The sequence below is a fragment of the Phyllobates terribilis genome, unplaced genomic scaffold (assembly GCF_046119375.1).
Source record: "Phyllobates terribilis strain yellow unplaced genomic scaffold, ASM4611937v1 Scaffold_11__3_contigs__length_659146591, whole genome shotgun sequence".
Lineage (NCBI taxonomy): Eukaryota > Metazoa > Chordata > Amphibia > Anura > Dendrobatidae > Phyllobates > Phyllobates terribilis.
The window spans coordinates 147,240,571-147,265,102 of NW_027362771.1; the positions used below are offsets into that span (position 1 = coordinate 147,240,571).

Here is a 24,532-nt window from a genome sequence, read left to right on the forward strand (position 1 = left end):
TGATAAAATGTAGATACTCTGAATTTCAGTATACAACTTAAGATATGTTACTGTAAGGTACTGTACCATTTATGATCTATGGCTCTCTTATTTTTAGGCCTTTTAAAAATTGCAAAAAAAGTGCAATTCCACAGTTGTTTTTTTTTTTTTACCACATTCACTGAATGCTAAAACTGACCTGCCATTATTATTCTCCAGGTCATTATGAGTTCGTAGACACCAAACATGTATAGGTTCTTTTTTATTTAACCGGTTCCCGACCGCCCACTGTACATAAACGTCGGCTCTGCCTGGGCTCTGTGCAGCGCCGACGTTTAAAAACGGTGGGTGGTCTCGCAGCGCTCAGGACCCCCAGGGTCCTGCAAGCGCTGCGGTTCCGGTGCAGAGCGATAGCTCTGACATGTGGCATCATGGGGACCTGATTGGATCAGGTCCCTATGATGTTAACCTGTTTCTATCTTCTGGATGCCGCGATCCATAGCGATCGCGGCATTTATTTAAAAGATAGTGACAGCCGGTGGTCGGTGATCGGGACCCCCACATACCTTAGCAGCGAGGGGATCCCGGTGCTGTGACCTCTGACATCATCGAGACCTGATTGGCTCAGGTCTCGATGATGTCAGCGTCACACCAGCCAATCAGAGAGATCACTAGGGAAGTTTGTTTTAGCAACAAACTTTCCCGGGCGATCTGCCTGATAAATACACTGCTTCCCCTCCGATCTCAGTGAGAGAGCAGAGGAGAAACAGTGTGACAAGAGCTGTCAGCCTTGCCACTGTGAAAGTAAAAAAAAAAAAAAAAAAAGTAGGAGTTAGGTTAGGGTTAGTCAGTCCTGTCAGATCAGTCAGTCCTGTCAGGTCAGTCAGTCCTGTCAGGTCAGTCAGTCCTGTCAGTCAGTCAGTACTGTCAGGTCAGTCAGTCCTGTCAGATCAGTCAGTACTGTCAGGTCAGTCAGTCCTGTCAGTCAGTCAGTCCTGTCAGGTCAGTCAGTCCAGTCAGTCCAGTCCGGTCAGTCCGGTCAGTCCAGTCCGGTCTGTCCAGTCCGGTCAGTCCCGTCCGGTCTGTTCAGTCCTGTCAAAAAATATAAAAACAAATAAAATGGCCCGTCAGACTTATACCGCAGGGGAGGCGTATGCCCTGCTATGTTCTGACACTGATGACAGTGCAATCTCAGATGGAGATGTGGATTTTGAGGGCTTTAGTAGCGGCGACACTGAGAGCTCAGAAATGAGCAGTGATTCTGGTCCATCCTCAAGCCCAAGGACCAGTACAACAATAGGGGCAAATAGCGCTACTGGAGAAACGTCTCCAAATCAGGGAACACTGCCCAGCACAAGCGCTGTCCCTGCTACTAGTGAATTGGCGCACGCCAGTGTACAAGGGGCTTTGCCACATGATCTAGCATTTCCCGGATGGGAGGCTTCGGATTCGGCTGCTCCATTCAACCCTGATTTCAATGCCATTCCTGGTATAAATGTGGAGGTGGAAGATTTTGGACCAATTCATTTTTTTAACTTATTTTTTTACAGACAGCTTGCTAGAGCATATTGTCGTGCAAACAAATTTATACGCATCCCAATTCATAAGCCAGAATCCCCGATGTTACTATGCTAGGGCAAATTTATGGACACCAACTAATATCCCGGAAATAAAAAAAAATGTAGGACTTACATTTGCCATGGGGCTTGTTAAAAAACCGAGCATTCGATCCTACTGGTCCAACCACCCTGTTCAAGCCACCCCTATGTTTTCAGTCGTTCTTACTGGGACCCGTTATGAAATGCTCATGCGGTTTTGGCATTTTAATGACAAGAGTCAATGCCTGCCCTGAAATGCCCCAGAACATGACAGGTTATATAAAATTAGACCCATCATTGAAAATTTGTCAGAAAAATTCTTAAGGCTCTACACTCCAACACAAAATATTTCTATAGATGAGTCCCTTGTAAAATTCAAAGGAAGACTGCACCTCAAGCAATTCATCTCATCTCAAAGGGCAAGATTTGGAATAAAGCTCTATAAAATGTGTGAAAGTTCAATCGGATACACATCCGCTTTTCGCATATATGAGGGGAAAGATAGCCAACTAAACCCACCAGGATGCCCTACTTATCTGGGGACATCTGGACAAATTGTTTGGGAGCTGATAAGTCCATTTTTTCAAAAAGGCTACAATCTATATGTGGACAATTATTACACCAGCATACCCCTATTTAAAAGTCTGGTTGAACACAACATCGGACCATTCGTAAAAACCGTCAGGGGTTTCCACAACCATTGGTCAACCAAAAGTTCCAAAAGGGGCAGTCAGGGGCTGTACACAACGGAGAGCTGCTTGCACTAAAATATAGGGATAAGAGGGATATTTTTGTCCTCAGCTCGATCCACACAGATGCCACAAGGGCCACTGTAGAACTAGGATCCACCACTCCAAAGCAAAAACCTGTGTCAGTCATTGACTACAACAAACACATGGGGGGTGTGGACCTTGCAGACCAGGTTCTACAGCCATACCAGGTATCAAGAAAGTCCTATACCTGGTATAAAAAGTTGGTTATTTATTTGTTTCAGGTGGCCACATACGTACAATTCTTTTGTGTTGTACAAAAAAGCAGGAAATTCAGATCCTTTTCTTGATTATCAAGAAAAGGTAATTGAAAATCTTGTTTTTCAAAGTGTTAGCCCCGCTCATCCATTAGAATTTGAGGATGTGAAAAGACTCACTGAGCGACATTTTATTGCACTTATTCCAGCAACAGAAATGAGAAGGAACCCCCAGAAAAGATGTTGTGTATGTACTAAGAGAGGAATGAGGCGTGATACCCGCTACTATTGCCCACAATCCCCATCATTGCCAGCCTTATGCGTCACTGACTGCTTTAAAATATTCCATACAGAACCACGTTTTTAAACTGTAAAAATGTATCTCATTATGTCATTCAAACATTTGGTTCATTTAGTGAATGACACATTCGAGTAGAGCTCACTTAATTTCCAGGGGTGTGGGGGGTTCTCCAGAATCTAAACCTTCCATTGCGTGCTTGTTTCTGGAAATCATCCGTTGAGTTAAAATGGTCACTAAACCCATAGATGAATTCCCAGAGGGGTGTCATTTCCAAAATGGGGTCACTTCAGGGGGGATTCTTTAGTTCTGGTACTTAGCGCCTCTGAAAAGTGCCAGAACAGCAGAATCCCCCCTGAAGTGACCCCATTTTGGAAATGACACCTCTCTAGGAATTCATCTATGGGTTTAGTGACCATTTACCTATCTACTTATTTTCCCACCACTAGATTAATTTATACAGAGGAGTAGATTGTAAAATTCGGTCACTTGTTGGGGGTTTCCTCTGTTTAGGCACCTCAGGGGCTCTCCAAATGCAACATGGCATCCGCTATCGATTCCAGCCAAATTTCCATTCCAAAAGTCAAATGGCGCTCCTTACCTTCCGAGCCATGCCGTGCGCCCAAACAGTGGTTTTGCACCACATATGGGGTATCAGCGTGCTCAGGAGAAATTGAACAACACATTTTGGGGTACATTTTTTCTGGCTGCCCTTGTGAAAATTAAAAATTTGAGGCTAAAGTAACAGTTTTGTGTTAAAATTGTGTTTTTTTTATTTTCACACTTCAACATTATAAAATTCTGTGAAGCCCCTGGGGGTTCAAGGTGCTCACCACACATCTAGATAAGTTCCTTGAGGGGTCTAGTTTCCAAAATGGGGTCACTTGTTGGGGGTTTCCTCTGTTTAGGCACCTCAAAGGCTCTCCAAATGCAACATGGCGTCTGCTATCGATTCCAGTCAAATTTCCATTCCAAAAGTCAAATGGCGCTCCTTACCTTCCAAGCCATGCTGTGCGCCCAAACAGTGGTTTTGCACCACATATAGGGTATCAGCGTGCTCAGGAGAAATTGCACAACACATTTTGGGGTCCATTTTTTCTGGCTGCCCTTGTGAAAATTAAAAATTTGAGGCTAAAGTAGAAGTTTTGTGAAAAAAAGTTAAATGTTCATTGTTTTCTTCCACATTCCAAAAATTCCCGTAAAGCACCTGAATAAACTTCTTGAATGTGGTTTTGAGCACCTTGAGGTGTGCAGTTTTTAGAATGGTATCACTTTTGGGTATTTCCTGTCATAAAGGCCCCTCAAAGTCACTTCAAATAAGATGTGGTCCCTAAAAAAATGTTTTTGTAAATTTTGTTGTAAAAATGAGAAATCGCTGGTCAACTTTTAACCCTTATAGCTTCCTAACAAAAAAAAATTTTGGTTTCAAAATTGTGCTTATGTGAAGTAGACATGTGGGAAATGTAATTTATTAACTATTTTGAGTGACATATATCTCTGATTTAAGGGCATGAAAATTCAAAGTTTGAAAATTGCAAAATTTTCAAAATTTTCGGCAAATTTCCGATTTTTTCACACATAAATGCAAGTGATATCGAAGAAATTTTACCACTATCATGAAGTACAATATGTCACGAAAAAACAATCTCAGAATCAGGGGAATCCGTTGAAGCGTTCCAGAGTAATTACCTCATAAATTGACAGTGGTCAGAATTGAAAAAATTGGCCCGGTCACAAAGGCAAAAACAGGCTCTGGCGCGAAGTGGTTAAGTGGTGAAAAAAATCCAAAGTTTGCTAAAAAAAAAAAAAAATGGCACCATCTTCCGAGACTCGTAGTGTCTCCATTTTTCGTGATCTGGGGCCGGGTGAGGGTTTCTTTTTTGTGCATCGAGCTGATGTTTTTATTAATACCATTTTGAGATAGTTCCGAAGTTTTGATTGCCCATTATTGTATTTTATTGCAATGTTGTGGCGACCAAAATTACGTAATTCTGGTGTTTAGAAATTTTCTTGTTACGCCGTTTACCGATCGGATTAATTATTTTTTTATATTGATAGATCGGGAACGATTCTGAACGTGGTGATACCAAATATATGTATGTATGTGTTTTTTTCTATTGTTTTATTTTGAATGAGGCGAAAGGGGAGTGATTTTTTGTTTTATTTTTTATATTTTTAAAAACATTTTCTTTTTACTTTTTAGCTGCTTCAATAGTCTCCATGGGAGATAAGAAGCAGCAATTACCTGATCCGTTCTGCTGCTTACAGGCAATGAGCAGATCATCTGTATGTAACAGATTTGCTCACTTGCTATAAGCGCCGACCACTGGGCGGTGCTCATAGCAATCTGGACATGACAACCACAGGGGTCACCTGCAGACTCCGTGTTGTCATGCCAACCCATTGTTGACCCGCGATCATGTGACGGGGTCACCGATGGGCGGGGCAAGTGACGCGCTTCCAGCATGGTGCTGTTCAATGCCACTGTCAGATATTGGCAACGGCATTTAACTAGTTAACAGCCGCGGGTGGATCGTGATTCCACCCGTGGCTGTTGCGGGCACATGTCAGCGGTATAAATCAGCTGACATGTGCCCGGTTTAGTGCAGGCTCAATGCATCCTGTCTAGTGTTGAGCCACCCCCGTAGTGTTCGGGTACGGTTCGGTTCGTCGAACACCGGGATGTTCGAGGAACTGTTCGTCGAACTGTTCGTCGAACACCTTAGAACACCGTCGAACACCGTTAAAACCAATGGCAGGCAAACAAAAACACATAGAAACACATAGAAAACACCTTCAAAGGTGTCCAAAAGCTGACAAACTGCTCAGAAGACGCTCTCTTTAAAAAAGCCGGCCGGCAATTCAGCAGCGGCATACACCGGTACCCGACAATTTAGACAAGAAGGAATAGAGCATCACACATAGATTAGATAGATAAAAACATGTCAGTCACACATATAAGAAGCACAGTGACAGTGTTGCTTACTGTACTTGTCATTTAGTGTAAAGGATTTATTAAAAAAAATAGTGTTTTCGTGCACCGTCTCTTTAAAAAAGCCGGCCGGCAATTCAGCAGCGGTACCCGACAATTTATAACAGAAAGAATAGAGCTTCACACATAGATATAATCATGCCAATCACATATATAATAAGTACAGTGACAGTGTTGATTACTGTACTTGTCATTTAGTGTAAAGGATTTATTTAAAAATATAATAGTGTTTTCATGCACCGTCTCTTTAAGAAAGCCGGCCGGCAATTCAGCAGCGTTACCCGACAATTTAGAATAGAAGGAATAGAGAATCATACATAGATTAGATAGATAGAAACATGTCAGTCACATATATATGAAGTACAGTGACAGTGTTGATTACTGTACTTGTCATTTAGTGTTAAAATAAAGGATTTATTAAAAAAAAAATTGGCGTGGGGTTCCCCGTGATTTTAGGCTCTAGCGGAGGTTAAGCAGACAGCTGGGGCAGATGTTTGAAGCCTGGGAAGGGGGTAATACCCATGGAGCTTCCCAAGCTACTAATATCAGCCCCCAGCTGAATACCTAGCCTTTACTAGCTATTAAAATGGGGGACCCCCCCAAAAAAATGACGTGGGATCCTCCCTAATTTAATAGCTAGCAAAGGCTAGGCAGACAGCTGGGGGCTGATAGTAATAGCCCAGGAAGGGTGCCATGAATACAGGGCAGTGGGAAGAGCGAGGCTAAGTGCCAGAATTGGCGCATCCTATGGATGCGCCATTTCTGGGGCGGCTGACGGCTGGTGTTTCTAGCCTGGGAGGGGGCCAATATTCATGGCACCCTTCCTGGGCTATTAATATCAGCCCCCAGCTGTCTGCCTAGCCTTTGCTAGCTATTAAAATAGGGGGGACCCCACGTCATTTTTTTGGGAGGGTCCCCCATTTTAATAGCTAGTAAAGGCTAGGTATTCAGCTGGGGGCTGATATTAGTAGCCTGGGAAGCTCCGTGGGTATTACCCCCTTCCCAGGCTTCAAACATCTGCCCCAGCTGTCTGCTTAACCTCCGCTAGAGCCTAAAATTACGGGGAACCCCACGCCAATTTTTTTTTAAATAAATCCTTTATTTTAACACTAAATGACAAGTACAGTAATCAACACTGTCACTGTACTTCATATATATGTGACTGACATGTTTCTATATATCTAATCTATGTGTCATTCTCTATTCCTTCTATTCTAAATTGTCGGGTACTGATGCTGAATTGCCGGCCGGCTTTTTTAAAGAGACAGTGCATGAAAACACTATTATTTTTTTTAATAAATCCTTTACACTAAATGACAAGTACAGTAATCAACACTGTCACTGTACTTCATATATGTGTTACTGACATGTTTCTATCTATCTAATCTATGTGTGATTCTCTATTCCTTCTATTCTAAATTGTCGGGTACCGCTGCTGAATTGCCGGCCGGCTTTTTTTAAAGAGATAGTGCATGAAAACACTATTATTTTTTTTTAATAAATCCTTTACACTTAATGACAAGTACAGTAAGCAACACTGTCACTGTACTTCATATATATGTGACTGACATGTTTCTATCTATTTAATCTATGTGTGATTCTCTATTCTTTCTATTCTAAATTGTCGGGTACCACTGCTGAATTGCCGGCCGGCTTTTTTAAAGAGACAGTGCATGAAAACACTATTATATTTTTTTTAATAAATCCTTTACACTAAATGACAAGTACAGTAAGCAACACTGTCACTGTAGTTCGTATATATGTGACTGACATGTTTCTATCTATCTAATCTATGTGTGAAGCTCTATTCTTTCGGTTCTAAATTGTCGGGCACCGGTGTATGTCGCTGCTGAATTGCCGGCTTTTCATGTTTCACTGTTGGCACTGTTCCCATCGATTTGGGCAATCACTGTAATGCCACAACCACCATGGCTGTGGCATTACAGTGAGTGGCAGACAATCCCTGCATGATTGGTGCTCAAAATAGCGCCAGACATGCAGGACACGCTTTTGGTGCATGAACAGTTATCGAACATAACCTCGAACAGCCGAATTTTTTGCAAATCGTTCGGGTTCGTCGAACAACTCAAACACCGCCCAAAACAGCTCGAATTTGAGATTGGCGAACAGTTCTAGTCGAACACCGCTCATCTCTAATCCTGTCATGTGCTCCCCCCATCCTGCGCACCCATCCTGCGCCCCCATCCTGTCATGTGCTGCCCCCATCCTGCGCCCTTATCCTGTCATGTGCTTCCCCCATCCTGCGCCCCATCCTGTCATGTGCTGCCCCCATCGTGCACCCCCATCCTGGTATGTGCTGCCCCCATCCTGCACCCCCATCCTGGTATGTGCTGCCCCCATCCTGTACCCCAATCTTGGCATGTGCTGCCCCCATCCTGCTCCAACATTCTGGTATGTGCTGCCCCTATCCTGCACCCCCATCCTGCACCACCATCCTGGTATGTGCAGCCCCCATCCTGTGCCACCATCCTGGTATGTGCTGCACCCATCCTGTGCCCCAATCCTGGTATGTGCTTCCCCACCCAGCGCCCCCATCCTGGTATGTGCTGCCCCCATCCTGCGCCCCCATCCTGTGCCCCCATCCTGCACCCCCATCCTTGTATGTGCTTCTCATCCAGTGCCCCCATCCTGGTATGTGCTGCCCCCATCCTGCACCCACATCCTGCTATGTGCTGCCCCCATCCTGCTCCAACATCCTGGTATGTGCTGCCCCCATCCTGCACCACCATCCTGGTATGTGCTGCCCCCATCCTGAACTCCCGTCCTGGTATGTGCTGCAGCCATACTGCGCCCCCATCCTGGTATATGCTCCCCCCATCCTTCGCCCCCATCCTGCACCCCATCCTGTTATGTGCTCCCCCCATCCTGCGCCACATTCCTGGTATATGCTTCCCCATCCTGCGCCCCGATCCTGGTATGTGCTGCCCTCATCCTGGTATGTGCTACCCCCATCCTGCACCTACATTCTGGTATGTGCACCCCCATCATGGTATGTGCACCCCCATCCTGGTGTGTGCTGCCCCCATTTTGCGTCCCCAATCCTGTTATGTGTTGCCCCCATTCTGTTATATGCTTCCCCGTCCTGGTATGTGCACCCCCATCCTGGTATGTGCTGCCCCCATCCTGTGTCCCCAATCCTGTTAGGTGCTGACCTCATCCTGTTATACGCTGCCCCCATCCTGGTATGTGCTGCCCAGATTCTGCATCCCCAATCCTGTGATGCGCAGCCCACATCCTTGTATGTGCTGCCCCATCCTTTCATGTGCTGCCCCCATCCTGGTATGTGCTGCCCCTATCTTGCACCCCCATCCTTGTTAAGGGCTGCCTCCATCCTGGTATGTGCTGCCCCATCTTACTCCCCATCCTGGTATGTGCTGCCCCTATCCTGTGCCCCCATCCTGTGCCCCCATCCTGGTATGTGCTGCTCCCATCCTGCACCCCCATCCTGGTATGTGCTGCCCCCATCCTGCTCCAACATCCTGGCATGTGCTGCTCCCATCCTGCACCCACATTCTGCACCACCATCCAGGTATGTGCTGCCTCCATCCTGCGCCCCCATCCTGGTATGTGTTGCACCCATACTGCGCCCCATCCTGGCATGTGCTGTCCCCATCCTGTGCCCCCATCCTGCACCCCATCCTGGTATGTGCTTCCCCATCCTGCGCCCCCATCCTGGTATGTGCTGCCCTCATCCTGGTATGTGCTGCCCCATCCTGCACCTCCATCCTTGTATGTGTGCCCCCATCATGGTATGTGCACCCCGGTCCTGGTGTGTGCTGCCCCCATCCTGTTATGTGCTTCACTGTCCTGGTATGTGTACCCCCATCCTGGTATGTGCTGCCCCCATCCTGTGTTCCCAATCCTGTTAGGTGCTGACCCCATCCTGTTATGTGCTGCCCCCATCCTGGTATGTGCTGCCCCCATCCTGCATCCCCAATCCTTTGATGTGCTGCCACCATCCTTGCATGTGCTGCCCCATCCTGTCATGTGCTGCCCCCATCCTGGTATGTGCTGCCTCTATCTTGAGCCCCCATCCTTATTAAGGGCCGCCCTCATCCTGGTATGTGCTGCACCCATCCTACACCCCATCCAGGTATGTGCTGCCCCTATCCTGCGCCCCCATCCTGGTATGTGCTGCCCCCATCCTGTGCCCTCATCCTGGTATGTGCTGCCCCCATCCTGGTATGTGCTGCCCCCTTCCTGGTGTGTGCTGCCCCCATTCTGTGCCTCCCTTCTGGTATGTGCTGCCCACATCCTGCTCCAACATCTTGGTATGTGCTGCCCCCATCCTGCACCCCCATTCTGTGCCACCATACTGGTATGTGCTGCCTCCATCCTGCGCCCCCATCCTGGTATGTGCTTCTTCATCCTGTGCCCCCATCCTGGTATTTGCTGCCCCCATCCTGCACCCCCATCCTTGTATGTGCGCCCCGATCATGGTATGTGCACCCCCGTCCTGGTGTGTGCTGCCCCCATCCTGCATCCCCAATCCTGTTATGTGCTGCCCCCATCCTGCGCTCCCATCCTGGTATGTGCTGCCCCCATCCTGCACCCCCATCCTGGTATGTGCTGCCCCCATCTTGGTATATGCTTCCCCCATCCTGCACCTCCATCCTGGAATGTGCTGCCCCCATCCTGCACCCCCATCCTGGTATGCGTGCCCCCATCATGGTATGTGCACCGCCGTCCTGGTGTGTGCTGCCCCCATCCTGTGTCCCCAATCCTGTTATGTGCTGACCCCATCTTGTGCCCCCATCCAGGTATGTGCTACCCCCATCCTGTACCCCCATCCTGGTATGTGCTGCCCCCATCTTGGTGTGCTGCCCCCATCCTGCACCTCCATCCTGGTATGTGCTGCCCCCATCCTGCGCCAACATCCTGGTATGTGCTACCCCCATCCTGCACCCCTATCCTGCACCATCATCCTGGCATGTGCTGCCCCCATCCTGCGTCCCCATCCTGGTATGTGCTGCACCCATCCTGTGTCCCCATCCTGGTATGTGCTGCCCCCATCCTGCGCCCCCATCCTGCACCCCATCCTGTGCCCCCATCCTGGTATGTGCTTCCCTATCCTGCGCCCCCATCCTGCTATGTCCTGCCCTCAACCTGGTATTTACTGCCACACCCTGCACCCCCATCCTGTGCTCCATCCTAGTATTTGTGCCCCCATCATGGTATGTGCACCCCCATCCTGCGTCCCCAATCCTGTTATGTGCTGCCCCCATCCTGTTATGTACTTCCCCGTCCTGGTATCTGTGCCCCTATCGTGGTATGTGCTGCCCCCAACCTGAATTCCCAATCCTGTGATGTGCTGTTCCCATTCTGGTATGTGCTGCCCCTATCCTGGGACCCCATCCTTGTATGTGCTGCCCCATCCTGTCATGTGCTGCCCCTATCCTGTGCCTCCATCCTGGTATGTGCTGCCCCCATGATGCACCCCCATCCTGGTATGTGCTGCCCCCATCCTGCGCCAACATCCTGGTATGTGCTACCCCCATCCTGCACCACCATCCTGTTATGTACTTCCCCGTCCAGGTATGTGCTCCCCTATCCTGGTATGTGCTGCCCCCATCCTGCATTCCCAATCCTGTGATGTGCTGCTCCCATCCTGGTATGTGCTGCCCCTATTCTGGGACCCCATCCTTGTATGTGCTGCCCCATCCTGTCATGTGCTGCCCCCATCCTGGTATGTGCTGCCCCTATCCTGCACCCCCATCCTGGTATGTGCTGCCCCCATCCTGGTATGTGCTGCCCTCATCCTGGTATTTACTGCCCCACCCTGCACCCCCATCCTAGTATGTGCGCCCCCATCATGGTATGTGCACCCCCATCCTGCATCCCCAATCCTGTTATGTGCTCCCCCATGCTGTTATGTACTTCCCCGTCCTGGTATCTGCGCCCCTATCGTGGTATGTGCTGCCCCCATCCTGTATTCCCAATCCTGTGATGTGCTGCTCCCATCCTGGTATGTGCTGCCCCTTTCCTGGGACCCCATCCTTGTATGTGCTGCCCCATCCTGTCATGTGCTGCCCCTATCCTGCGCCTCCATCCTGGTATGTGCTGCCCCCATGCTGCACCCCCATCCTGGTATGTGCTGCCCCCATCCTGCGCCAACAACCTGGTATGTGCTACCCCCATCCTGCACCACCATCCTGTTATGTACTTCCCCGTCCTGGTATGTGCTGCCCCCATCCTGCATTCCCAATCCTGTGATGTGCTGCTCCCTTCCTGGTATGTGCTGCCCCTATCTTGGGACCCCATCCTTGTATGTGCTGCCCCCATCCTGGTATGTGCTGCCCCTATCCTGCACCCCCATCCTGGTATGTGCTGCCCCCATCCTGGTATGTGCTGCCCTCATCCTGGTATTTACTGCCCCACCCTGCGCCCCCATCCTAGTATGTGTGCCCCCATCATGGTATGTGCACCCCCATCCTGCATCCCCAATCCTGTTATGTGCTGCCCCCATCCGGTTATGTACTTCCCCATCCTGGTATGTGTGCCCCTATCCTGGTAGGTGCTGCCCCCATCCTGTATTCCCAATCCTGTGATGTGCTGCTCCCATCCTGGTATGTGCTGCCCCTATCCTGGGACCCCATCCTTGTATGTGCTGCCCCATCCTGTCATGTGCTGCCCCCATCCTGGTATGTGCTGCCTCTATCCTGCACCCCCAACCTGGTATGTGCTGCCCCCATCCTACACCCCATTCAGGTATGTGTTGACACTATCCTGCACCCCCATCCTTGTATGTGCTGCCCCCATCCTGGTATGTGCTCTGCCAATCCTGCACCCCCATCCTGTCATGTGCTGCCTCCATCCTGGTATGTGCTGCCTCTATCCTGCACCCCCATCCTGGTATGTGCTGCCCCCATCCTACACCCCATTCTGGTATGTGCTGCCCCCATCCTGCTCCCCCATCCTGGTATGTGCTGCCCCCATCCTTGTATGAGCTGCCCTCATCCTGCACCCCCATCCTGGTATGTGCTGCCCCCATCCAGGTATGGTCTGCCCCATCCAGAGCCCCCATCCTGGTATGTGCTGCCTCCATCCTGGTATGTGCTGCCCCCACCCTTTGCCCCCTTCCTTGTATGTGCTGCCCCCACCCTGGTATGTGCTGCCCCCATCCTGTGCCCCCATCCTGGTATGTGCTGCCACCATACTGGTATGTGCTGCCCTCACCCTTCGCCCCCTTCCTTGTATGTGCTGTCCCATCCTGCTATGTGCTTCCAATATCCTGCTATGTGCGGCCCCAATCCTGGTATATGCTGCCCCCATCCTGCTCCCCCATCTTTGTATGTGCTGCCCCCATCCTGATATGTGCTGCCTCATCCTGGTATCTGCTGACCCCATCTTGCGCCCCCATCCTGGTATGTGCTGCCCCCATCCTGCTATGTGCTGTCCCCATTCTGGTATGTGCTGCCCCCATCCTGCGCCCCCATCCTTGTATGTGCTGCCCCCATCCAGATATGAGCTGCTCCCATCCTGTTTTGTGCTGCCCCCATCAAATAAATAAAAAAAACATTCCCATTCACCTTTCCATCGCTCCCCTACAGCATGTCGCCTGTGATATTTTACTAAAATGGTGCTGGAATCAGCACCTGCACAGCGCGATATCTGGTGCCATTTTAGTGAAGACACATTTGTAGAGTGTATTGAACAAAATGGCGCCGGAGAACACGCGTGCGCGCACCGCGCTGTCCGGTGCCATTTTGTTGAAGGCACATTGCGCATGTGCCGATTCCGATGCTGCACTCCTCCCCCAGACTCCAGCCTGAACAGAGGCGCCGCAGCAACACTCCTCCGGGTCAGGTATGTTCTTATGGCACCAGAGATCGCGGTATATGTTCAGTGCCTATGCATACCGCGATCTCTGGTGCCATACTCCTCTTACCTGTAATGGCTGGATGTGTTCTTCTGTCTGGAGCCAGACTGCATAGGCGCAAGGCGCTTGCTCAGTCTATTGAGTCTTCGGACAGATGGCCATATCCCTGGTTATATTATAGATATACACTACCGTTCAAAACTTTGGGGTCATTTAGAAATTTCATTATTTTTGAAAGAAAAGCACTTTTTTTTTTCAATGAAGCTAACATTAAATGAATCAGAAATACACTTTATACCAGCTGAAAACGGTTTAGCTGATTTGAGAAGCTATAAAATTGACCTTCCTTTGAGCTAGTTGAGAATCTGGAGCATTACAGTTATTTCTTCTATGAAACTCTCAAAATGGCCAGAAAAAGAGAACTTTCATGTGAAACTCGACAATCTATTCTTGTTCTTAGAAATGAAGGCTATTCCATGCGAGAAATTGCCAAGAAACTGAAGGTTTCCTTCAACGATGTGTATTACTCCCTTCAGAGGAGAGCACAAACAGGCTCTAACCAGAGTAGAAAGATAAGTGGGAGGCCCCGCTGCACAACTGAGCAACAAGACAAGTACATTAGAGTCTCTAGTTTGAGAAATCGATGCCTCACAGCTCCTCAACTGGCAGCTTCATTAAATAGTACACGCAAAACGCCAGTGTCAACGTCTACAATGAAGATTAATATGGGCAAAACAACACAGACATTGGACAGAGGAAGATTGGAAAAAAGTTTTATGGAAAGAAGAATCAAAGTTTGAGATGTTTGGATCACACAGAAGAACTTTTGTGTGACGCAGATCAACTGAAAAGATGCGGGAAGAGTGCCTGACGCCATCTATCATGCATGATGGAGGTAATGTGATGGTCTGGGGTGGCTTTGGTGCTGGTAAAGCGGGAGATTTGTACAAGGTAAATGGGATTTTGAATAAGGAAATCTATCTCTCCATTTTGCAATGCCATGCCATACCCTGTGGACAGCGCTTGATTGGAGCCAATTTCATCCTACAACAGGACAATGACCCAAAGCACACCTCAAAAGTATGCATGAACTATTGAGGGAAGAAGCAGGCAGCTGGTATTCTATCTGTAATGGAGTGGCCAGCGCAGTCACCAGATCTCAACCCCATTGAGCTGTTGTGGGAGCAGCTTGACCGTATGGTACACAAAAAGTGCCCATCAAGCAAATCCAACTTGTGGGAGGGGCTTTAGGAAGCATGGGGTGAAATTTCTCCAGATTACCTCAGCAAATTAACAGCTAGAATGCCAAAGGTCTGCAATGCTGTAATTGCTGCAAAGGGAGCATTCTTTGACGAAAGCAAAGTTTGAAGGAGAAAATTATTCTTTCTAATAAAAATCACTATTTCTAACCTTGTCAATGTCTGGACTATATTTTCTAATAATTTTGCAACTCATTTGATAAATAAAAGTTTGAGTTTTCATGGAAATCACAAAATTGTCTGGGTGACCCCAAACTTTTGAACGGTAGTGTATTCAGTTGTGCTCAAAAGTTTACATGCCCCAGCAGAATTTTTGCTTTCTTGGCCTTGTTTCAGAGAATATGAATGATTACAAAAAAACTTTTTCTCCACTCATGGTTATTGGTTGGGTGAAGCCATTTATTGTCAAACTACTGTGTTTTCTCTTCTTAAATCTTTATGACAACCAAAAACATCCAAATGACCCTGATCAAAAGTTCACATACCCCAGTTCTTAATACCGTGTACTGCCCCCTCTAACATCATTAACAGCTTGAAGTCTTTTGTGATAGTTGTGGATGAGGTTCTTTATTTTCTTAGATGGTAAAGCTGCCCATTCTTCTTGGCAAAAAGCCTCCAGTTCCTGTAAATTCCTGGGCTGTCTAGGACGAACTGCGCACTTGAGATCTTCCCAGATTGGTTCAAAGATATTGAGGTCAGGAGGCCGAGATGGCCACTCCAGAACCTTCACTTTGTTCTGCTGTAGCCAATGATAGGTCGACTTGGCATCGTTGTCATGCTGGAATGGCCAAGTACGTCCCATACGCAGCTTCCGGGCTGATAAGTGCAAATTTGCCTCCAGTATTTGCTGATAACGTGCTGCATTTATCTTTCCTTCAACTTTTACCAAGTTTCCTGTGCCTTTGTAGCCCACACATCCCCAAAACATCAGCGATCCACCTCCGTGCTTTACAGTAGGAATGGTGTTCCTTTCATCATAGGCCTTGTTGACCTCTCTCCAAACGTAACATTTATGGTTGTGGCCAAAAAGTTCAATTTTGGTCTCATCACTCCAAATTACCTTGTTCCAGAAGTTTTGAGGCTTGTCTCTGTGCTGTTTGGCATATTGTAGGCAAGATACTTTGTGGCACTTGCTCAGTAATGGCTTTATTCTGGTGACTCGACCATGCAGCCCATTTTTCTTCAAGTGTCTCCTTATTGTGCATCTTGAAACAGCCACACCGCTAGTTTTCAGAGAGTCCTGAATTTCAGCTGATGTTATTTGTGGATTTTTCCTTGTATCCCAAACAATCTTCCTGACAGTTGTGGCCGAAATCTTTGTTGGTCTCCATGACCGTGGTTTGGTTTTTACAGAGCCCCTGATTTTCCATTTGTTAATCACAGTTTGAACACTGCTGACTGGCATTATCAATTCCTTGGATATCTTTTTGTATCCCTTTCCTGTGTTACACAGTTCAACTACATTTTCCTTTAGATCCATTGACAATTCTTTTGTTTTCCCCATGACTCACAATCCAGAAACGTCAGTGGCTGGATGAAAGATGCGATAGTCTGTCTGGATCCCAGAAACTCACTCAGCTTTTATGCACACACACTGATTACAAGCAAACAGGTCACAGGTGAAGATGTTACCTTTAGTAGCCATTCAAACCCATTTGTGTCAAATTCTGTGCATGTAATCAGGCCAAAATCACCAGGGTATGTGAACTTTTGATCAGGGTCTTTTGGATGTTTTTGGTTATCATTAAGATTTAAAAAGAGAAAACACAGTAGTTTGACAATATATAAATGGCTTCACCCAACCAATAACCATGAGTGGAGAAAAAGGTTTTTTGTTATCATTCATACTCTCTGAAACAAGGCCAAGAAAGCAAAAATTCTGACGGGGTATGTAAACTTTTGAGCACATCTGTATATATATAAATATATATATATATATATATATATATATATAATTTACTTTTTCTTGAAAGTAACCATGGCAAGTTTGCCAAATGGCAATCATGAAAATAAATAAAGTAGTCTTCACTTACGCACCTTTATGTTTGATGATTTAAAACATTTCATACTGCATTAAAACAAGCATGAATCTTTCAAAAGGTATGCTATGCATGTCAACAGGTTGCATGAGGTATTACCGTCCTATTCATTTTTACAGAGCTGCAATGCCTCGCTTTTTGAAGAAGGCTTGCCTTTGCTTTAATAAACTACTGAATACTGTCGCCAGAACTACGTGAGAGAGGGGCTTTCTCTGCTGAGCTGCAATACGAGATAGCACACATGGACAACTCTGGCACTGTTTTTGAAAGAAAACCTGGTTTGAGACACCAATAAAAAGTCAAAATGTGTATCTTACCTTTAGGAACGTTTGTAATATTAGTGTCTGCAATTCGGAGGTAGGACAGTTTCTTCATTCCTAGAAAAGCTCCTTTTTCAATCCCAGAACTTTCAATGGGATTTGTGCCTAGTTCTACAAAATGGAGAGAGCAATGAAATCTCAGAAAGCTGCATACAGTAACAATTTAAAACAATATGCAAAATTATTTTGTAGATTTATTACATTTTTATTCTGAAACTCCATAAACATAATGCAAAAATTGAAGACCGGATATAAAATGTAATTATGGACAGAATCTCAGGCTTGTGTTGCACTTGTTATAATTTACTTCCTTACCATACAAACAAAATGTGAAGGCTGCAGCCAATCAGTAGCTGCTGACTGACTGCACCGGTTACACCTTCCCTATCCCCACCTGATGGTGATGCCAGGTGACTGGAGAGGAACATAGTACCAAATGCAGAGGAGCCGCATCGGTCTGAGAGGTGAGTCTAGGTGGGCCCATTAAGTTTAACTTTAAAAGGGGAAATCCCTTTAAAAATGGTAAATAATTGAGATTAATATCTTCTGATTTGAACAGATTAAAATCAAAGTTTACTTTAAAGCATGGCAATATCTACGCTTTGTTTGTTATTATCATATAGCTGATAAACAACAACAGATTCTTTCAACATAGCCATCAAAGAAAAGGTCAGCATTTTTTACCAACATTTTTATTGCACCTATGTTGCTTAGCACTGGTTGAGTTCACAAAGATTTTAGCAAGATTTTTTCTTGCTAAATAGTCGGTTGTATATTCAAAAACATATGGTATATTGCAATAGAACATGCAGCAAGTAGAGATGAGCGGATTGATTCGTAGTCCAGCATCCAGGTCAGTGGTATCTGGGGGCTAGATGGGAGGCTAGCAAATCTCTTACCTTTTGGCGTCACCAGCACAGCTTTTGATTAGTCATGAGTGGCATGATATCGTTGTATGTGTGTATGTAGCAGTGCTGAGTGTGGATGTAGCAGAGCTATGTTTTCACACAGCAGAGTTTTTTTTATGTAGAAGAGCTGTATGTGTATGTAGGAGATTTGTGTGTATGTAGCAGAGCTGTGTGAATGTAGCAGAGCTGTATTTATATAGCTGCACTGTGTGTATATGTAGTAGAGCTATGTATGTATGTCGGAGAGTTTGTGTGTATGAGACTTGTATGTGTATGTAGAAGACCTGTGTGTCTATGTAAGAAAGCTGTGTGTGGATGTAGGAGAGTTGTGTCTGTGTGTTGCACAGTTGTTTTTGTACACTGGCGAGCAAGAGTTCTGTGTATGTAGCAGAGTTGTGTGTGTATGTAGCAGAGCTGTATGTGCTTGTATGTTGGAGAACTGTGTGTCTATGTAGCAGAGTTGTGTGTATGGAAGAGAGCTATTGTAAGTATATAGCTAAGATGTGTGTGTATGCAGGAGAGCTGTATTTATATAGCTGCACTGTGTGTGTATGTAGTACATCTATGTGTGTATGTTGGAGAGTTTGTATGTTGAAGACCTGTTTGTATATGTAGCAGAGCTCTGTATCTATTTAAGAGAGCTGTGTGTAGCTGTAAGAGAGTTATGTGTGTGTTGTTTGTGTATACTTATGAACAAAAGTTTAACAATGTTTTGAGCTTTTGACTTACAGGCTCCATATCTCACCATTCACTCCTGCTTCGAACGTGAGACTAACATCATTTTATAGACAATCAACTTGGCTATCTCATACATAAATTTGACTTGCAACTGTTTAGCATATGACTAGCTATGCAGATTCTTGTCATGTCACTACATTGTTACTGTTTTGCTCCCGGTGGTGGAAAAAACTTTTTCTTCCTGTATACTATAAATTACAACCTGTTCTCACACTCCCTAATAACGCAGTGCGTTATCAGTTTACTCTTTTTCTTGTTAGTATATGTAGTAGAATTGTGTGTGTATGTAGCAGAGTCTTGTATGTATGTAACAGGGCAGTGTGTATGTTGCAGAGCTGTGTATGAATCAGAACTGTATGTTTGTAGGAAAGCTCTGTATATATGTAGCATAGCTATGTGTATATGTAGCACAACTGTGTTTCTGTAGGAAAGTTGTATGTGTATATAGCAGAGCTGTGGATGTATGCAGCAAGTCTCTGCTTGTATGTAGGAGATCTTAGTGTGGATGTAGGAGAGCTGTGGATGTATGTAGCAGAGCTATGTGTGTATGTAGTGAATATACATATATATATATATATATATATATATATATATATATATATACAGTACAGACCAAAAGTTTGGACACACCTTCTCATTTAAAGATTTTTCTGTATTTTCATGACTTTGAAAATTGTACATTAACACAGAAGGCATCAAACCATGAATTAACACATGTGGAATTATATACTTAACAAAAAAGTGTGAAACAAATGAAAATATGTCTTATATTCTAGATTCTTCAAAGTAGCCACCTTTTGCTTTGATGAATGTTTTGCACACTCTTGGCATTCTCTTGATGAGCTTCAAGAGGTAGTCTAATGTGTGTGCATTTCACATTACCTTGTGCCTTGATCCCTCTAAGATGTGTAAACTACCCATTCCATAATAATGTAACCTCATACCATCATATAAACAGGATTTTGTTTGCTGATAATAAGGTGGATGGTCCCTGTTCTATTGAGTCCACAGTACACAGCATCCATGGTTTCCATAAAAATATTCAAAAGTTGATTCATCTGACAGTAAACCAGTTCTCAATTTTGCCTCAATCTATTTAAAATGGGCTTTGGCCCAAAGAAGACTCCAACATTTCTGGATTGCATGGATATATGGCTTCTTCATTGTGTGATAGAGCTTGAACTTCCATTTGTAAATTGTATGTCGTGTTTTCACAGACAATTATTTCTAGAAGTGTTCTTGAGCTCATGCAGTGATTTGCATGACCAAATCATACCTGTTTTTAATGCAGTCGTGCATTAGGGCCCATAGATCACGAGCATCCAATATTGACCATCGGCATTGTCCCTTGTTTACATGGATTTCTCCAGAATCTCTGAATCTTTTGATGATATTATATACTGTAGATGGTGGGATATTCAATGTTTTTGCGATTTTACATTGTGAAACATTTTTCTGAAATTGTTCTACAATTTTTAGATGCAGTTCACGGATTGGTGAACCTATGACCATCTTTACTTCTTAGAGACTCTGCCTCTCTAACATGTTCTTTTTATACAGTCATGTGACTTAGTTTAAAAGTGGTACTCCATCTGTTTTTGATTAGTACGACTTACTTTTCCAGCTTTTTGTTTACCCTGTCCCAATTTTTTTGAGATGTGTTGCTGTCATCAATTTCTAAATTGGTTAATTTCTTCAAATGAAATAGAAAAGGGTCTATTTTTTAACTTCTGATATGGGCTCCATTTTCATTTGTGAATAAAATACAGCTATAAGAGATTTCTAAATCACATTCTTGTTTTCTTTTATATACATATACTGTATATGAATAGATAGACATATCTATTCATACAGTATATGATAGATACTGTAAATAGATAGACATATATATATATATATATATATATATGTACGTATATACACATATGGGCAGCATGTTGGCTCAATGGTTAGCACTGCTGTCTTGCAGCCCTGGGGTCCTGGGTTCAAATCCCACCAAGGACAATATCTGCAGGGAGTTTGTATGTTCTCCTCGTGTTTGCTTGGATTTCCTCCCACACTCCAAAGACATATTAATAGGGAATTTAGATTGTGACCTCCAATGGGGACAGTGATGATAATGTATGTAAAGCACTGCACAATATGTTGGCGCTATATAAAAATAAATATTATTATTATACATCATCTTCCCTACATTTTACATAGCTTCACAACAGTTTTGGAATTGGGGTTGTAATTGTGATACATTTTAAGGGAACTCACATGACATTGTTGCCAATTTATAACTTACCAATAACAATCATGTTGTTCAGTCCATCAAACACAGACTTCTTCACTTTGGTTACCATATTTTCATGCACACGCAGCTCTTGAAGTGACTTGGGCATGTTGGTAGGAAGTTCCTTCAGGTTATTTTTTGATAGATAGAGTCGTTCCAGCTTTGTGAGAGGTGCAAAAGCTCCAGTACTAATTGATTTAATTTTATTGTTAACCAGGATTAATGCCTACAAGCAAAATGTGATGTTATTATTATTAATATACATGAAATGTTTAGTTGACACACATATTTCGGCAAAACAATTTTATCAAGATTATTATGTCATGCATTGCAACAAACAGCCAGTAGTTCTAATGTTCTTCAAAAAGAATTGTGCTGCCATGGTTCAAGGCCCAGTCTGGCCATCCTTGACAGCCAAACCAGGGCAGTATTTACTTCTCTGCCATCTTGGGTGCATCTTATGCTTACTAGGCCCTGCAACATCGTGATTTTATGACTAGGCCTCTTGCAACATCATGAGGCCTAGTAAGCGCAACAGGTAAAGAAGATGCCGGGCTGAAGAAGCTGGCTACAGAAGTGAAGACTGCTCTCGAAATCTGCCACAGAAATTCTAACTGGACACTGGACCGGGAATATTTTTTGTCAATTGTAAGTAGTTCAGAATCTTTTACCATAGAGGATGCCCTACAAAATTTCTTCATTGGAAACCCCTATAGCAGCTCTACAACTACTGTAAAAATTGTTCCTAATGGAGAAACACAGAGTAACATACATTAGATAGATAGAACCTACTCTGTCTAATATCAAAAACCTTACCATGTGTCAAAGTTGACCTCTATGTGAATAATGGCAGACTGAGGCTCCGGTTCCAAACTAGGAACACCAGCCAAAGGAAGTTTGGGAAGCCTCCCTTCCTAGAGCTGGACAACACATTTAAAAGCTTCCCTTGGCTGGTGTTCCTAGTTTGGGACTGGAGCCTCAGTCTGCCATTATTCACACAGAGGTCAACTTTGACACATGGTAAGGTTTTTAATATTAGACACAGTAGGTTCTATCCCGAATGGGTTCCCCTTGTCTCTGGTGGGATAGCTTTCATATTATTTTTGATCAAAAACAGTGTTACTAATAGAAATGAGCGAACACGAACGATTTGAAAAAAATTCGGCTGTTCGAGGTTATGTTCGATAACTGTTCGTGCACCAAAATCATAACTGGATTTTTTCTCAGTAATGCTGAAAATTAATGTTAATACGCAGTTTGAGTGTACAGCGGGGCGGGGGGAGGGGCAGGGGATGGATCTCTGCAGGAATAATGAAGATCTCCATTTTATTTTTCTCTTTCCCGCATTTACAGTGGGGAGGTGCAATCTGTCAGCCTATCAGCAGCGCACACACGGAGCGAAGTGCTTTTTTTCACACAAGCAAGGGCATGTGTCATTGGCAGTGTATGTCACATGTCCTTGCCCTATAAGACCAAGCCATTTTCCCCGTCGCCACCATTTTCTCACTGCTGCAGCGGCGTGTTAGACGGCACCGCTGTTGCTGTGTGCGCTATACCTTGTTAATTTCAAGCCAATTTTCGCAAAAATCTACAGATAGCTTAGGAGTAGGGAATAGTTGTGATTGCAGTCCTTTTAAGGACTAGGTTACACAATTTCCTACGACTTTTATCAGGCAGGTCTGTGCTCTTAAATAGATAGGTTGTGGGAGTAAAGACTAATTGTAATTGCAGTCCTTTTCAGGACTAAGTTACATCAGTTCCTATCAGTTTTTGCCAGGCAGGTCTGTGCCAGTGCTGTGCAAGTTTTTTTCACAGCATTTGGCTAAATCTACCAAAGCTAATCCTTTTTGGCCTATTGCAGAGTGTGTTAGTCAGTGGAGTAGCCTATCTGTGTTGCAAGCTACACCACCTGTGTATAGAATACCAATTTTTTTACTGCACCTAGTGAAGTAAAACCTTTTGGGCATAGCATCATTCTATTAGTCCATCTATACTGACCTCCATAAGGTTGCAAATTGAATATAATTTTTTTCTGCATCTAGCTCTGAAAAAATATTTGGCCTTCTAGCTGTGTGTGAGACTTTTTCTATTAGTCCATCTATACTGACCTCCATCAGGTTGCAAACTGAATATAATTTTTTTCAGCATCTACCTCTGAAAAAATATTTGGGCTTCTAGCTGTGTGTGGGACTTGTTCTATTAGTCCATCTATACTGACCTCCATCAGGTTGCAAACTGAATATAATTTTTTTCTGCATCTACCTCTGAAAAAATATTTGGCCTTCTAGCTGTGTGTGGGACTTGTTCTATTAGTCCATCTATACTGACCTCCATCAGGTTGCAAATTGAATATAATATTTTTCTGCATCTAGCTCTGAAAAAATATTTGGGCTTCTAGCAGTGTGTGGGACTTGTTCTATTAGTCCATCTATACTGACCTCCATCAGGTTGCAAATTGAATATAATATTTTTCTGCTTCTAGCTCTGAAAAAATATTTGGCCTTCTAGCTGTGTGTGGGACTTGTTCTATTAGTCCATCTATACTGACCTCCATCAGGTTGCAAACTGAATATAATTTTTTTCTGCATCTAACCCAGACAATAGTTTTGGCCTAATACCACAGTTTGGCCACTCAGCTCTGCTCGGTTCCCATCCATTGTTTTTTTGTGCAAACAACTCCAGAGTTGTGAATTAGTTAACCACCAAAATGAGTGGAAAAAGGCCTGCTGCTGGTGGAAAGGGGAATAGGCGTGTTGGGAAGGGGAAAAAGGTTGTGTCCGTGGAGTAGGTGTTAAAGCAACAGTAACATCTGCAGAAGAAAGACCATCTTCCAGCAAAACTAAAATGTCTACTTCTTTTAGCGGACAATGTGATAAGATCCCTTTCTTACGGCCACGCCAATCGCTACAAATTCCAGATGAGGCACAAAAACAGCAGGTGCTTCAAGTGCTCCTTTAAGTGGGCTCTCCTCCACATCAACTTCAACATCACAAATACTCCAGTCCTCAGAGGTGTCACCCCAATCGCACTTGCTTCCTCACAGCTCCCAAATCTCCAGCTGCCCGTCTGAGTATGAGGTAGAACAGATGGTTGAGTCTGCAGAGCTGTTTACTCATACTATAGCCTGGGAATCAGAGGTCGGCTCCAGCGCTTCTGTGAATCCAGAAGAGGAAATGATCTGCACTGATGCCCAGAATCTTTATGAGTCGGATCCAGGACCAGACGCAGAAGGTTCTGACCATAATGTAGACCCTCATTCCCAAACTGTAACTCCTGTTGGTGGAAACAATGAGGAAGACGATGATGAGACTCAAAT

The 24,532-nt window shown here is 44.8% G+C and overlaps 1 protein-coding gene across 1 annotated transcript in view; it reads right to left on the reverse strand.

Moving 5' to 3' along the window:
- Positions 1-24,532, reverse strand: part of DCN (decorin) — a 159,190-nt gene that overhangs the window by 81,472 nt on the left and 53,186 nt on the right. Inside the window, exons 4-5 of the mRNA XM_073651649.1 lie at positions 21,229-21,442; positions 17,290-17,403 (exon numbers count right to left, since the gene is read on the reverse strand). Coding sequence (XP_073507750.1) covers positions 17,290-17,403; positions 21,229-21,442 — 328 coding nt within the window. The remainder of the gene's footprint in view (positions 1-17,289; positions 17,404-21,228; positions 21,443-24,532) is intronic.